Source organism: Gambusia affinis, linkage group LG10 (genome assembly GCF_019740435.1).
Source record: "Gambusia affinis linkage group LG10, SWU_Gaff_1.0, whole genome shotgun sequence".
In the NCBI taxonomy this organism is placed as follows: domain Eukaryota; kingdom Metazoa; phylum Chordata; class Actinopteri; order Cyprinodontiformes; family Poeciliidae; genus Gambusia; species Gambusia affinis.
Window position 1 is genome coordinate 15,937,953 of NC_057877.1, and position 16,121 is coordinate 15,954,073.

Sequence of the window (16,121 nt, forward strand, 5' to 3'; positions counted from 1 at the left end):
TCTAATATTCTAACTGTTGATTCCAGCCGGTCCACATTGCTAGCAGAAAGAGAGGGCCCCTCAAACAAATTTCGCTTAGGGCCCTATAGAGGCTTGGCCCGGCCCTATGCAGGGCAGAGGGTGGAGCTAATCCGATATCCTAAAAGATTTTTTACTTCCTTGTAGTTTTAGATGTACTCTAAGAGCCCTAATTGCATAAACTATATAACCAATTAAAAGCCTTTTAATGGTTTGTCCATTGACTTTATATTTTAAAAACACATCTGAGAAAGCAATCAGTGGTTTCTTATTTCCACTTTTTTGAGAGACATCCGTTTCAAATCTTTTTTATGACAAACTGCATTTCCCACAATCCCTTTCACTATCCCTTAAACTGCTTCCGGTTTTCATAAAGGAGCAGAAAACGGACGTTTCCTACTCCTTGTTGTGCTGCTTGAAGCGTTTATGTGGCGGTAACTTTTACTTTCGGTAACGCAGTAATGTTTTCCAGTGAAGACATGAACAAAAGTTGGTGTCTCGATAGACTCTTTGTCATTGTAGCTGTATCCTCGACATAATTGTTTTAGTTCGTCTTCAGGTGGACTGTAGCTGCTGTTTAGTTGGTCCTCTGTACATATGGACAAAATGCTGCTTTTACTGCTGCTGTGCTACCTGTCACTGTCTGCTCGGTGTCAGGAGGCAGACGGCGACTGGCTCGATCCTTACGACATGCTCAACTACGATTCTAGCACCAAAACGATGAAGAAAACTCCCGAGGTTGGTTAATACACAGACTCGTTGAGTGTTGTGAAAAATATGGTGATGTCTCTGGTTCTGGCGCCGTATTCAGCTTGTGGGTGTGTTACTTCCCAGCCAACAACCTTTACCAATGTGGTCACCAAAAGAAGAGAGTACGTCCAGGACCAGAACCAGCCTGAGCTGACAGCCTGTAATCACCAGGTGGAGAATCTGCAGAGACAGGTCAGTGCTCACAAAAGTCAGACACTTAAATGTTGTTGTAAAATGTTCACTTCCCTTCAGCCTCACAGCAGCAGTTATGTATGCTGGATTCAGAAATGTGTAAAGAAGCATAATACCAAATATTAAAGAATTAAATACCAAACGACTTTTTGTGTATTTTTTGAAAGAGTAAACGCACGAATAAAAATTGTAAACCATTTAATTTAGTAAACAGTAACCGTAGCATTGTTGCCTTGCAAGAAGGTCCTGGGATTGAATCCCGATTTTATGCAAGGTGTTGACGTTATTCTGCGTGTGCATGTGTGGGTTCTCTCTGGGTACTCCAGCTTCCTCACACAGTCCAAAAACAGTGATGTTTGTAGAACTGTACAGAATGTCATCTGTATAAAATATAGTTTTACTTTGCTTTAGATTGAGGACCAGAAGAAGACGATGGCGCTCATGTCACAACAGCCTACCTGCAACCCAGTGTTCAAACGGTTCCTAAGCAGATTGTTGAAGGGAATTCAAAGACTCAGTGTGGTGGGTCCTGATTTAATACAAGCCGTTATAAATCATTATTATGGTGTCCGTTTTAACTGGATTCACTGTGAAGCACAGTAGCTTTTGGTGTTTTTTTTTTATATGAATGAACCCAAGAAGTCTATTCACACACTGAACAAAAACAAACACAAAATTTTCTTTATTTTTTCAATCTCATCAGCCAACTGACTCGTCGGATGTCATCTATGATGCCAAAATCAAGCTGTCCAAACAAGCCATGACTGAAATTGAGTCACTTCTGGAGGGCGAGGATCGATGGAGAACGGGAGCTCTGGACAATGCACTCAGTCAGATTTTGGTGGACTTTAAACAACATGATTATGAGGCTTGGAAGTGGCGTTTTGAAGACTCCTTTGGTGTGGAGCTGGATACAGTATTAAAGGTATTGATTTTATTTTGCATGCATAATATCTTTAGTAGGTTACAGGTCAGCTGGCCTTGTATATCTTGTAAGCAAGTCAAAGGTCAAGCTTGCAGTCAGATAATTTTTTTACCTTTCTTAACATACATTAACCAGTGACAAAAGTACATTTCTATATTGTAACTGAGGTTTTAACCAAGTGTAGTGTTAAATAATAATAGCTAGGCTGGCTAAAACCTTCTAAGTATCTTCTATAAGCTTTAGGTGTTAAGTTATTTATGTTGACTCTTATTTCTTTTCCCTGTGTTCCAGATCATGATGCTTGTTCTCATTATATCAACCATAATATGCACCCAGCTATGGTCAGCTGTCTCCTGGTTAGTCCAGTTCAGGAGGATGTTTGCTGTTTGCTTCTTTGTCAGTATTATCTGGAACTGGTTCTATCTGTACCAGGTAAAAATGAGCTCTTTCAGGTGTCTTACTGTTTTATCTAACTGCCATGCAGAACTTTGAAATAATGTGCTTTTCTTACTTATTCAGACTGCTTTTGCTAAGCATCAGAACGACATAGTAAAGATGGAAAACTTTAATAAAAAATGCACCGGAGTGAAGAAAATTGACTGGAGGGATAATCTAAAAGGTTCAGCTTAATATTCGCCCAATTCAGTAAAAGAAAAGCACTTTTACCTGTCGCATGAATAATTATATTATTATTCTACAGAGTGGTTCAGAACCACCTGGACTCTGCAAGATGACCCCTGCAAAAAATACTATGAAGTCCTCATGGTTAACCCCCTCCTGCTGGTGCCTCCAACCAAGGTAGGTTTTCACGTTGATGAATGTGTTAATGTTTGTTGAGTGAGTAAATAGACCTGTTAAAACGCTTGAAGCATTTGTCTAGTATTATGTAAAAACTTCCTCATGCTGCAAGGTTATCCATATTAGCATAATCGTGACACAAAATGTGGAACCTGTGCAGCAGATCTTTACATCTATCGTGCTGTTGAAACGTATTCCTTCCCTGACAGATTTCTTTTTTGTTTCACTTAAATGCTTGAAATCACCTAAAAAGCCTAATATCAGACAAGGACAAAATAGTGTTAAATAGTAGTGGAAAACAAAAACATGCAATAATGTTGGTGAATATTCTTGTGTTAAATATATACTTGGCTAAATTGTGTTTTCATATTTCTGCTTTGAGTTAATTGCAGACATAGATGTCTGACTTTGAACACTTTTATCCAGCTACTAATTGAAAGTTATTTTCATCATAAAATGTTTTTTTTTCTGTTGTTGTTTTACTTGTTGTTAAACATCAACTTTCACGTTCTATGTAACTTGCGTTATTATAATGTGTAATCCTTAAATACTTTATTTTTTAGGCTATTTCAGTTACCATCACGACCTTCATCACAGAGCCGCTGAAGCATTTTGGGCAGGGAATCAGTGAGTTCCTCAGGGAACTCCTCAAAGATCTGCCAGTTACCCTTCAGATCCCAGTCCTCATCACTATTATGTTTTCTATTTTGGTAAGCACACAATTTTATTACACTTAGTAATAAAACAAGGTGAACGGTAAAGGCAATGGATCTTTTGATGGGTGTGTTTGACTCCCATCCAGGTGGTCATGTATGGAAGTGTGCATGCAGTCTTTCAGCATGGCATCATGGCGCCTTTTCGCCGCCCTCGAAGGGATCCACCTCCTGCAGGGCTGGAGCATAACCAGCGGCCTCCTCCCAGGATTGAGAACCATGACTACCTGGCTGGAGGAGACGCACCTGCTCACCCACCTCCACTTGCAATTGCTCAACCGCACATCCCACAGCAGCAAGGTGATAATGCGAGGTTGGACAGGAACAACATCCACCGCAGACGACCCAACAGGGTCAAGGAGGAAAGAGCACCAATCGGTGTGGAGACTCTAAAAGCTGCAGACCCTCGGTTCAGCGAGGATGAACTAGATGGTGAGCAGCAAGAGGAAAGCCTTGAAGTGGAGAACACTTCTGCTAACTCGGGGTCTGGAGACCAGCGGGAGACACGGGAGGAGGTAGCAAAGGAAAATGCTGCTGCTAAAAAAGACCAACCAAAAAACCAACAAACTGAATCAAATTCATCACAAGCAAAGAAGAAACAGATACAAACAAAGCAGAAAGGTTCTAAAGAAGAACTCAGAAGAGACGTTACAATAGAGCCACCCCAGCCAGCAGACAGACGGCCTTCACAGACTGATGTTCAGGTGAGTTGTTTTTAATTTGCATCAAACTAGTTCAGATTAGAAGATAATCATAGTTTCCTTTCACGTGTGAATTTTGTTTCACCGCTGCAGTGCCATGCAGGCACAACAGGAGGCTGAATAATAACCTGCAACATAAACTGGTAAAGATCTGGGTTTTTGGAAGTTTTTTTTGTTACTTTAAAATGATTATTTCTGCTTGCTAAATGTTATGACATTTTTGTGAATGTGCTTAGACATCAGTTTTTAGATTTATTTTTAAATGCAAATCCACATTAGGATTAAGATCATCTGGTGTTGGTCATTTTTAACTTGTCAGTATCGGTCGGATACGTAATAAAAATTTGATATTAGTGTCCAATATTTATTTCTATATTGTTGATGTTTTGGGAGGGGAGTTGGCCATGTTGTGTTTGTTTCATGCGATAGTGATGCAGTGCAGGATTGTTATGCGTTTCACTGAAGAAGAGATTTAATGTCAGTGTTGTGGTCATTTTTTTCAGTGTGTTGAAGCAAATATTAGCATTGCTGTCCAAGCGCATTTCTGCATAAAACATGGGCACAAACCTTTGACCAATCACACAACATATCACACGGACAAAATGGTGCAATTTTTGTGATGTGGCTACATCAATCAGAGCTAATTTCAACATTTCGGATGAATCATGGGAGAGTCTGTTGTGTTCTGCACCAGCCCTCTAGCTTTTTGACTTTCTCCCTTTGGTTCTTTTATGGGAATGATGGATTAATTTTAACTACTATAATATCACAAGCAAATTTAATGACTATGTGAATGGAAGTTAACATGGTAACAGCATAAATGGCAGTGGACTGAGCACACACCCTTGAGGCATCCCAGCATTGGGGATGATGGAGTTAGAGATGTGTTTTCCAATTCTAGAATACCAGGATCGAAAGATGAGTGGTGGCGTCTTTCACAGCAGAAAAATCGTCTCCATTAGGCCAATGCATACACAAGCTGCGTGCAAAACTTAAATGTCAATCTTTTCCCTGCAGGATCCAGGAGCCTCAGGAGAAGAACAGACCCACCTGATAGACCCACTGACAGGAATAGAGACGGTTGGAGTTCCTGTTCAGGAGACGAATCCAGCAGCAGAATAAATACTGTTGATCAAAACAGCAAGTTTTTTACCCATCAGTGACTTGTGCCATTTGGTCTTAGAGCAAATGGCTTTTAAATGTTGTACCGTAGACTGTAGATATTTATTCAACTGTATAGTTCATTTTCTGCTTTGTGCTCATATTTGTTGCAAGACTTCTTGTTTCTTTGTATGGTTTTACTTTGTCTTTTAAGGTAAAAAAACCAAAGCACTTGGTTAAACAGAAGCCTTTCTTCAACACCATCAGGATGACGGGATTTTCAAAGCTGCACTATTGATCACAGTTTTTAGTCTTAATTAATTAAAGTTTAATTAAGACTAATATCAGACTTAAATTTTTAATTGAACTTCCAAATAAATGGGTTTTTTTAATGGATGTACCATGTCGTTATGCAAATAAAATGAATATTTTTGGATGTGTATTGCATTTGGAGGCTCAAATGGTGATATTGTACTGAGCTGCTTTTACTGATTAAAAGTATCACGTGGAATATTTTGAAGAAAGAATAAATGTTTGCATTAGAATTTGATTAAGAAAAACTATGTGGAGGGAAATGAAAGGTGAGTTTTATTTTTAAAAAATCAGTGCATAAAAAAAACTAAAAATCTTAAAGACCTAAGTTGTGGAAAATGGATGAAAGAAACTCAACAGTTTACAAACATTAAATAATTTTCCAGTCTGTATTTATAATTGGAACAGATGTAATTATTGAGAGCAATATAAAAAATGTTATTCAATCTGAAATTTTGGCTGTATAAGAACAAACGGATATAAATAATTATTCATTTTCATAGTTTATCAGAATTTCACATTGTTTACTCCATTCTGGGCGTTACCTTTGGCAAATATATTGGCCCCCTTGAGGTTGGGTTTCCACACATATGGTTGAATTTAAAGTGAAACTTTTAAATATTTAAAAGATAAAGAAATATTTATATGTAATCTACACCTAATATTTTTTGTTGAAAATAGTGTTCCGTTTATCAAAACACATGGCTATATTTTTAATAAGTTAAGAGACCTTTCAAAGGCAGTTTGATGTCCTGATAACAGCTATAATCTAATCTTCAAGTTACACTTTCATACTGTGACAGTCACTAATCCTGTGTTAAAGCGTGGACTTCATCAACATGGATAAAACGAGATAAAACAAGTAGTTGCACCGTGGGTCCAATTGTAGAAATGCAGGCTCTGAACAAGCAAGAAATACAAGTTTATGCTACCATCGTTTACCCTGCTGGTATGTGTCATTAGCAAAACAATATTAGGTTTACATCCTTTCATTTCTACAAATGCTTTAGGTTTCCATTTCCTGAGACAGGTTTTAAGTTTTGTTTCCTTTCTCTTCCTGAAACCTGTTTGTGTCGGTGAAATAAAAACAATGGCTCAATTTGCTATCTTATGTGTGAATACACATTTTCCTCTGTGACACCAGAAAATGGTCACTTTTGGTCAGGCCTCTGTAGTTCTTTTAACAGTCTTCAGGACTTGCAAAAAAATGCCATAGGAATAATCTGGAGTGCAGTGGAGCTGGTGCAAATAGTAATTTGTATGAGGAAATGAATGATGCAAATATTTTTTTTTGGGGTGGGGGTTGGGGGGAGTTGTGCTGGACTGTATCTACAATGTACAGATCTGAACTGCATTTTTCCATCTTCAAGGTTAATGTCTCAGTTTTGGAAACATGCAAAGTAAAACCCACATTCAATAGGAGAGCCTTAGGTTTTGTGTGCCTTTCTAGTGTAGATAAGAGTTTCATGCACAGTTGTAATAAGAAATTATTTCAGACATCTTAAAGTGCAGTCACAGAATATGACTTTTTATATTTGGATACTCAAAGCGAACATCCAGAAGTGAGGATACTTCCTTAACAGGGAAATTCTGTTTGCTCTGCTGTTGTAGTTAATCATACTGGAACAACTGGTTTCTGTCAGTCAACTTCAAGATGCCTAAGTTCATACTCTGGCACACTTTCCAAACTATTCATTCATGTATTCTAATCTATGCCAGAATCTAAGTCTGCATGTTAACCCTTCTTGCTTTGGGGCTATTAGCTTAACTCTGTGCTCATCATGTTACAAAGCATTGTTAATATTTCCTTGGCAAACTTAAAATCTGTACCTTCCTGAGCATATGAGATAAATTAATTACTTGGCAAACTTGCATTATCCTCCTATTTTGAGAGCATAGGAGTTTTGAGAGTGAGTGGCTCTGCTACCTTGTTCAGGTGACGTGTCTTTATGTAGATTCAAGGTTTCTACCTCACCATCACTGCCAGGTATATTCCCTCCCAATTTTGTTTGCCAGCAAGCGCAGTTGCTGTTTGAGAAACCACTCCTTGACTCAGATCATCTTTTCACTTTGTTCTATTCAACAGGATTGTGTGTGGAAACCTTCTGAGGTTAGTAGATGTTTTATGTTTAAACCTAAACTGTTGTATTTTTAAAAACCATGTATCCTGATATGTTTTATGCTCAAATATGAAATTTGTTTAGAGTAATTTGGGTCTGTAAAAAAGACATCTGTAACTCATTAGGAACTAATTAGATCTGAACAAACACATTAACAATAGCTGATCTAGAGAGATAATAGATTCCAATGTTTCCAAAGAGTTTATTCATGCATTTCTAATCAATGTCCATTAATAAATATGAACTCATTCTGACTACTTTTGACTTGATGCTCAGTATGGTGCCAAACAATTTAAAGAACTGGGATTGGAATACTAATAAAGTTTTCTTTTTAATTTCCTCTCTGCAATCCTAAAATCTGTACTTTTTTAACAGGAGAGATAAATTCAATGACAACTTGCATTATCCTCCTTTTACGACTGGTACAGATTAGTGTCAGCAACTCAGCTAAATCATTCGTTGTGGGATATGCATTCTTCATGCATATCTTAATGTAGATATGTGTCAGAAAAGACACACCTGACACATACCTGATGTAAAGAAGTCTGACTAAAATCAGATTATTTTGTTCTATTTGACAGGACAAAATGTGGAGTCTCTCTGAGGTTAGTAGATTTTTTTAATACTAAAACTGTTAGACTTTATAAATCTGTACTTCCTGATGTTCATGGATGTTGAATATCTGTGTGACTCATTTGGTGCTTCAGAGAAATCAACAAACTTTATTGGTTCAGATACCAAAATTAAACTCAAAAAAGGGCACCTGGAGCTTCAAAGGGGGGGGGAAGAAGCCAAGCTTCTGCATTCTGGATCATATGAAGACACTGTATTAAGGATTTATCCACACCTTTATATAAAGAATTACAATAATCCAATTGCAATGTAATAATGGTATGGATAATTCCTTCAAAAAACTTCCCCTTTGCTAGTGGTAAAAACTTGATTTAACTGATCTAGGATTTATTTTGACTGATTCTAAACAGCTATCAAAGCAAACAAAAAGATCTGTAACAGACAAAATGGAGCTAATCCTGATTTTGAGTAAAAATGTTTTGATCAAATAATAAGACTTGAGTTTTGTTGTGATTGAGGTGAAGAAAATTCAGGTCCATCCATGATTTAGCTAAACAATCTCTTAATTCCTGCAGATTCAGATTTGACCGTTTAGCATTTTTAGGGGGATATAAATCTGGACTTCGTCTGCATAGCAGTCAAATTAAATGCTTGACCAAGAGGCAATAAATATAAAATAAACAAAATAAGACCTAAAATTGAGCTTTGGAGCCCCCAGAACAACAGTGGCCAAGATGAACAGAGAAAGTTCTGTTTTCTAAATACTTTGTTTTTATTTCATGAAGATTATGGCAAAACCAAAGCTGCGGTATGATTTAGTGTTGAAGAGGTTTCTTGGCAGACTCATGAGGGAAATATACAGGGCTGGTGAGGTAAGTCAGGATTTTATGCATTCAACAATGTTGTGTTTTTTTTGTGTGTTGCAAAAAAACTGGGGTCAAATTGCATTTCACAAAAACACAAAATCTTACCTAGTATTTATAGTCTAGTTTCTAGTGCAAATATCTTAACTCACTTGAAATGAGACAAAACTAACTTGTAATTAACTTTTCAGCAAGAAATATGAACTTGTTTTAAGTTCTTAAAATTTGTGAAAAAGTATTTTTTCCATTAGCAGATTATTTCATTTATAGTGTTGGAAAAATATGTTGGTACAAGTGAAATAATCTGCCAATGTAAAATATATATGATATGTTTTTTAATCTATATAAAGGAATTACTAACTCAAAACAAGCTCCTGTATCTTGCTGAAAAGCAGACTAAGATATTTGCACTAGAAACTAGACAGGAAATTTTGTGGTTTTGGAGTGTTGCCTTTTTCAAATTTTAAACCCCTAGTGGGTTTTTTTGTTGTTTCATGAATACCTATGGAACCAAACAAGAGAACAAGTCATTTTCACTTTGATGCACTTTTCTCAATCTCTCTCTCAGCCCACAGACTTCAACGACTTGTACTACAATGCCAAAATCAAGCTGTCAAGAACAGCTATAAGTGAAATTGAATTGTTTATGAATGATGAAGACGACTGCAGACCCGAGGCTTTGGATGACGCTCTTAGTGGCATACTGGTGGAACTTAAACCTCACAATTTTCCCCCCAGTTTTGAATACATGTTTGGAGTAGATCTTGTCCCAATGTTAACAGTAAGATTATTCATTCTTTTAAAATTAAATTTTAACCCAACTTAATACTGTCTGCTAAACTATATTTTATAAATAGTCTTCTTCTGAATGGATTTAAACTAGGAATCCTTGTTTTAGCTGATTTTTAGGCATTTTGATATTGGATTGTACATGATTGTCACTGATGTATGTAGGATATACTCCAGATGTATTCCATACACTAACTGGATATTCATCCCAAACAAGCTTACTGGGGTTGGTGAGATTTTCTTTATTACTAAAAACCTACTCTTTGGCTTAGATTATCTAATGTCTTAAAAATAAAAAGAGTGAGAGAAAACCTTAAGGAGGTTGTAGCATGTATTTTCTAAGCTCATAGTTTCATCTCATAGCGTGATCATGTATCAATGTTACCTTCAATTGTTAGAAATTCCACATTTATCAAACTGAAGAAATTTGACTTCACAAACTGACATCTTGAAATTGGACCTCTGTCCCTTAAAAGAAGTTCCTGTTCTTTCTGACACTCCGCCTTCAGCATGTCATGCTCCTCCATTATGCAGTTTACAATCATTCTTAGCAGCGTTGGACTGAGAAGTAGCTCGTACAATGAGCTCAGAAGGTGCGCAGTTCCATCAGGTGTTTTCTAATCGCTGCTGCTGCTAGTCTGGAGGGGCTGAGAGTAAATAGGCTTTTATGAGAGCAAATGTTTAGACACCTTGAGCAGCTGCCACAGGAGATTCAAAGATTTCTCAAACATGTATGAATGAATCAAAGGAACACTATGGGTATGTTTTTAATGAGAGAATAACATTATCATAACATTATAGCATCTCATATAGCTAAAACAGTTAATTTTATATGAAAACCCCACACAACCCCACTGCCTCTCCTGTGTGTGTCTGAGGTTATGTCAGAGCTTCCAGACTGTCTATCTTCACTCAATAGTTATTGATGTAGACAGTCCCCCTATTGACATAGACAGATCTGTGATGTGACTCCAGGAGGGAGTAAAAATAAATCACTTTATTTAGCAGCACATGCTCTTAAATAATTACCCAGTCATCAGAGACCTGAGTTGTAGATTGAAGGCCTTGCCAAACAAAAACTTCCAGAAGTGAGGGTTAAAACACCAACATTAGCAACATTAGCATTGAGCATATCTTATTTCCACCGTGTCCTTGGAAACAGGTTGTAGAAGGTTCTTTTGTCCCGAATGTGCCATGACCACATAAACAGTTGTATTAAGATGGTCTGAAGGACTCCTGCAGTCTTCAGCCTGGTCTTACAAATCAGACAGAGAGCTGACATCTTTTAGTTTTATTGCTGTTTGATAAATATTCTACTTCAGCAACAAAACCTACTGCTGGTGGTTGCTTTTCAAATTGCTCTTTTAAATTTACACATTTGGGATACATACCAAAACCTCTCAGTATTGTCATCTGGGTCTCATGTGTGTCAGTCATTTCCTCAGCAGTTCAAAGTCAGTCAGTTAATTTACTACCTTGTCAGATCCTTACATTGTCCTTAGGCTGCTGTCTTCCATACCATACCATACTTTTATTATTTTATTTTTTTTGTAGATTCTTTAGTTTCTCTGTACATCTTATTTTGACAATTGCAAATTTGATGATTCTCTTGTCTGCGTTTGGGTCCAGATTCACAAAACACTCCAGATTCTTCTTAATGAGTTACTGGTTATCACCAGTGCAATCAGCATTCTGAAACACTAATAGAAAGAATGTAAAGATTGAAAAGTTCTGGGTGAAAATCAAGGTTGCTCCATCAAATATATTCTTAAGTTTAAGCATTAGTATTGTGGTGAAGCATTAATGCTGAAAATAACCTTTTATTTCAAATTTGGGGAAAATGTCACTTTTACTTTAACAAATAATTACAAATGATTAAAAAATATTCAGTATTTTTGTCCTCCAGAGCTGTAGATGAATGTGTAAAAGTATTTGGCTTCTCACAGAGTTAATCTGTTTTTTGCTTTTTTGACACACAAATGTTTCAGATCAGTCAAATGATAGATTCAGACAAAGAGGCAGGCGTAGAAAAACCTAGATGCAATTTTCAGATGATTTAATTTAATAAAGAAAAAAAGGTATGAAATCCAACTTGTTGCAATTTGAACCTGAAATTCAAATAATAGATGTTGTTTGAAGACTGAGAAAACTCAAGGTTGAGTTTACTCAGTCTTGAAAACGTCTCCAGGATTGAGGAGTTTTCAATCCTGTTTAACTAGTTTTATTCTTCCCTGTTGCAGATTGGGTTCTTTTTTATAATTGGTGTACTTATTGCCTTAAATATCCCACGGCTAAGAGTTTCCTGGTTCAAGTGTTTCATTGCAACATTTGCCATCTCCTTCTTTGTCAGCATTCTTTGGAACTGGCTCTATCTGTACAAGGTGAAAAGGAACTTGTTATTTTCTTCTTTAGTTTTGTTCTCATTTAGTGTATAACAATTTACATTTCTCTTTTTGTTTTTTGTTTGATCAGGAGGCCTATGCAAAACACCAGAGCAAATTAATGAAAGTGGAAATGTTCTATAATGAGTGCATGAGACTACCGAATCTTAGCTGGTTTGGTCATCTTCAAGGTAAGCCAGGAAGAACTAAGAATAAACAGATTTTTTTTATTTAATTAGTTATTTGGTCAAGTCAGGGAAAAATATAAAGGTAATAAATCTTGATTTACATGGAAGCACTCAATCTTTAAAGAATGAGACTCCATTACTCTCATTTATTACTTGTGAAGATTAAATACGGTTTTGTTTCACACCTAAAACACATAAGATGAGAGCCGGACTATCCTATAGACTCATTGACCAAGACCCAGTAACTCAAGCTTGATTAGTATATTTTCACACATTGAGGTGACTAAATGCATACAGTGCATTTCTTTACTGTAAAAAGAATCAATACTGAACTAGCTTGCAATTGGTGGTAGAACTTCAAGTATCAAATAACTATATTAGCTGCTATAAATACTATAGAAGCTCCCAACCAAAATGTTCATATTCAGAAATTTTACAACCTACTAAATAAGATATTAAATTGCTTATTTTTGAAGCTATAGATAGTAAGAATAGAAAGCACAATGACTGATGTCTAAGTATTTTTGGCCTATGTTTATATTTCATGATTTAATTTACACTCTGTCAATTTTGTATAATTTTTTTTTTCCTTTTGAGGCATTTGTAATTGTACAGAAAGCGTAGAAAATTGCACAGAGAATATGTAAAGCTTTTATCGGTAACTGTAATCCATATGGTCATTTGTAAGTGCATTTTTTATTTTCAGAATGGTACAGAACCAGTTGGACTTTTCAAAGTGACCCTTGTGAGGAATACCTAAAGATCATCCTAATTGACCCCTTTATCGAGGTACCGGCAATCAAGGTAAACCACTCTGCTGCTGTTTAATGAAAGGCTAGTCCCATGTTGGATTTGTAGGTTGCTTGGTCTGAAATCATTTTCTGTTGATGTTAAAAGCAACATTAGATGTTTTTTCCTGCAAAGACAACATTTATCAAGTGTCTTTTTGTGCCAAGGTAAGGTTAGAATGAGCCTTAAATGCATTTATAATTCAGGCATCCATAAAAGCACATAAAATGTTTAGCCCTAATTATTCAAAAAGCCTCTAAATATCCAACATTTGTTATTTACTGTTGAATTTGGGAGTTAACATTTTAAAGATCATATCGTAACCAACGGTGACCACAAGGAGTCGCTGTTGTGGTGCTGCATGGGGAAAACAAAATTGCTTCCTTTGTCCGTATCGAGTGTTGCCATGGTGACTTTTTGGCGAATGTTTTGTCCCCCTTTTATGTTTTCCTATACTCTTCAGTAATTTTGACTGCTCTTAAATTTTTTTATATGCACAACATGAATTTTGTTTAGATTTTTATTCTAAAGGGTAATAATTATTTGTTAGTCTATTTTCCTTTTCGTAAACAGAAGGTTGCATGAGGTCTCAAAAGATATTGCATGATTCCTCAATATGAAATAAATATATATACTGAAATATAGTCATGAAAACTCACATGTTCCTCATCGCAGTTTAAAACTTTCCTCATCAACTTACTTAGCTATAATCACACAGATAGTCCTGATTCATAGTCAGAAAACAAATGTATACCTTATGAACAGAAAGTTGCAACATGACATCCTTCTTTTTCCTTTCTTAGGCATTTGTGTACACATTGACCACCTTCATCATAGAGCCACTGAGGGCCTTAGGAGAAGGGATGGGTGGTTTCTTTCAAGCACTCTTCAAAGATCTACCATTTATCCTTTGGATACCAGTTCTCATCATTATTGCCATATTAAGTTTGGTAAAGATCTGTCATGATGACATGCTAATAAATTCATCCACAGTATGTCTCTACACTGGTATTTAAGTCTGACTTTGTTTTCCACCTTTATGTCTTGGACTGACAGGGAGCTCTTGTGGTAGGACTGCCAGCAGTTTTCCATCAAGTCAGACATTTTCTACCCTGGTTGGATAGAAACCAGGGTGCACAAGCACTTAACCAACTCCAAAATGACAATGTCAGGATAGATTAGAATGTCACCCAACAGCACCAAGGAAGAGAGACCAATATACAGATTCTGACAAGTGCTGACCATCCACAAACTGAGGGGGTTCCTGAAGCTGAGGGGGGCCAGGTAAACACTGATGAGAGGAATAATATCTCTATTAAGTCCGGCTTTGAAGACCAGCAGGAGATGCGGTAGGAGGTCAGGCGGAGTACTGTGACTCCAACAGACCAAGCAAAAGGCAATCAACCTAAATTAGATTATTCACAGGCAAAGAATAAAAAGATAAAAGCAGAGAAGAAAGGTTCTCATGATGAGCCTTGTGGAGACAGTGCAGCACCTGCACCTTTGGCGTACAGGTGAGTTAGTTCTAATAATTATTCAGCTAAATCACTCTAAGATTATGAAAGCACAATTTAACACTGTAATGTTGTGATGTCTCAGAATGTGGAAAAATGGGACTCATTTTTGAAAATCTGTCCATGCAGTAGAAAGTGTGTCTGGATCCCACAGATTCACACTGAAAATGTTTCTGCTTAGAAGATATGATCGGATCCAATGGGTTACCTGTACTTATAGCTGAAAGCTAAATAAAATTGGTATTTATAATCAGTGTTGGCTGTTCACTTCAAAAAGCATTAAATGAGAACAATTGGATTCAAATTAAGCTGAACCAATACTGAGCAATTTGTTGTCTGGTCTGCAGCACTGTGGCTGCATTAAGGAAGAGCTGATTGTATCAGGAGGACTTTGTTTCCATTGATTCTCTCTTAAACTGATTTAGTTCAGACTTTTTTTTTTTTACACTTTGCTTAAATATTTTATCTATTTCCTATAATCATGGTGCTGGGTCCAGATTCACAAAACTACAAGATAGATTCATGAAACTTGAATGTGCAATAACCAAATACTTGGTTTAGTCTGATAATTTAAGTTTCTTTCTTGCATTAAACACATACAACTTGAAATATTTACACAAGTTATTTTAGAATGTCTGTTTTAATATTTTTTAAATATTTTTTTTCCTATTATAAAATATAAAAAGAGTGCAGACAATATGAATGAGTGCAATATTTTTACTTAGATTCTTAAAATCATGGATTTTCAGCTCATATCGACTGCTGCGGCAGGTGTTGGGTAAATCGGCTCTTGCTTTACTTGTTCTTAAAAATCTGCCTGCCTCTACTTCTGCTTAAAAGGATTTTCATGTTTGGTCAGACATTGTATCTTTCTTTGTAAAATGGGCTTTGTTTTTGTGTAGACTTATACTGTAAGACATTTAAACAAATATGCAATTAGACACTGTTGCCAAGCACTAGTCAACCATGTAATAAAGTTATTACAGACCCAGATCCAGTCATCTGTGTGTGCCTGTCACTGAAAACTTTAAAACACCTCAAGTTCTGTAATATTTCTTTTTACTGTTTGCATTTTTGCACGGTTGGTGTTACACTTCCCGTTTATGATAAAAAGATGTTGAAATACTGACCGCATTACATAAAATGTTAGCTTTTCAAAATAAAATAGAAACCAGAGAAATTACATGTAATGCCTCTGGAATAAAAAAAAACACAGCAAAAGATTTGTTTTACTTTCCATTTTTCTATTTAGAGTGAAAATAAAGTGAATAGAGGTCTAAGTTTGGTGGGGATAAAGATGAGAAATTGAGCTGCAGATGTAGGTATGTGACTATTTTTTTTAAAGTGCAAGTATTCTGTTTTGTTTCCCCAAAATGTAAATTATTTAACACGAT

The 16,121-nt window shown here is 36.3% G+C and overlaps 2 protein-coding genes across 2 annotated transcripts; both read left to right on the forward strand.

The window, feature by feature from the left end:
* The first annotated feature begins 353 nt into the window (after positions 1-353).
* LOC122838678 (chloride channel CLIC-like protein 1) lies at positions 354-5,833 on the forward strand. The gene is made up of 10 exons (XM_044129496.1): positions 354-756; positions 853-960; positions 1,372-1,482; positions 1,664-1,885; positions 2,177-2,317; positions 2,405-2,504; positions 2,586-2,683; positions 3,247-3,393; positions 3,486-4,100; positions 5,115-5,833. Exons 1-10 carry the CDS (start codon positions 616-618, stop codon positions 5,217-5,219), a joined length of 1,788 nt encoding a protein of 595 aa, XP_043985431.1. The 5' UTR covers positions 354-615; the 3' UTR covers positions 5,220-5,833.
* A 3,951-nt stretch (positions 5,834-9,784) lies between these two features.
* Positions 9,785-15,713, forward strand: LOC122838679 (chloride channel CLIC-like protein 1). The gene is made up of 7 exons (XM_044129497.1): positions 9,785-9,847; positions 12,096-12,236; positions 12,328-12,369; positions 12,497-12,506; positions 13,131-13,228; positions 14,017-14,163; positions 14,270-15,713. The coding sequence occupies exons 1-7, from the start codon at positions 9,815-9,817 to the stop codon at positions 14,393-14,395; spliced, it is 597 nt and encodes a 198-aa protein (XP_043985432.1). The 5' UTR covers positions 9,785-9,814; the 3' UTR covers positions 14,396-15,713.
* Positions 15,714-16,121: the final 408 nt, after the last annotated feature.

Excerpts from the sequence above, each read along its gene's own strand:
- LOC122838679 (XM_044129497.1), top strand. The coding sequence starts at position 9,815 with ATGTTTGGAGTAGATCTTGTCCCAATGTTAACA. Across the intron at positions 9,848-12,095 it reads ATCTTGTCCCAATGTTAACA|ATTGGGTTCTTTTTTATAAT; the intron begins GTAAGATTATTC and ends TCCCTGTTGCAG. Across the intron at positions 13,229-14,016 it reads TCGAGGTACCGGCAATCAAG|GCATTTGTGTACACATTGAC; the intron begins GTAAACCACTCT and ends TTCCTTTCTTAG.
- LOC122838678 (XM_044129496.1), top strand. The coding sequence starts at position 616 with ATGGACAAAATGCTGCTTTTACTGCTGCTGTGCTACCTGTCACTGTCT. Across the intron at positions 961-1,371 it reads TGGAGAATCTGCAGAGACAG|ATTGAGGACCAGAAGAAGAC; the intron begins GTCAGTGCTCAC and ends ACTTTGCTTTAG. Across the intron at positions 4,101-5,114 it reads CTTCACAGACTGATGTTCAG|GATCCAGGAGCCTCAGGAGA; the intron begins GTGAGTTGTTTT and ends TTTTCCCTGCAG.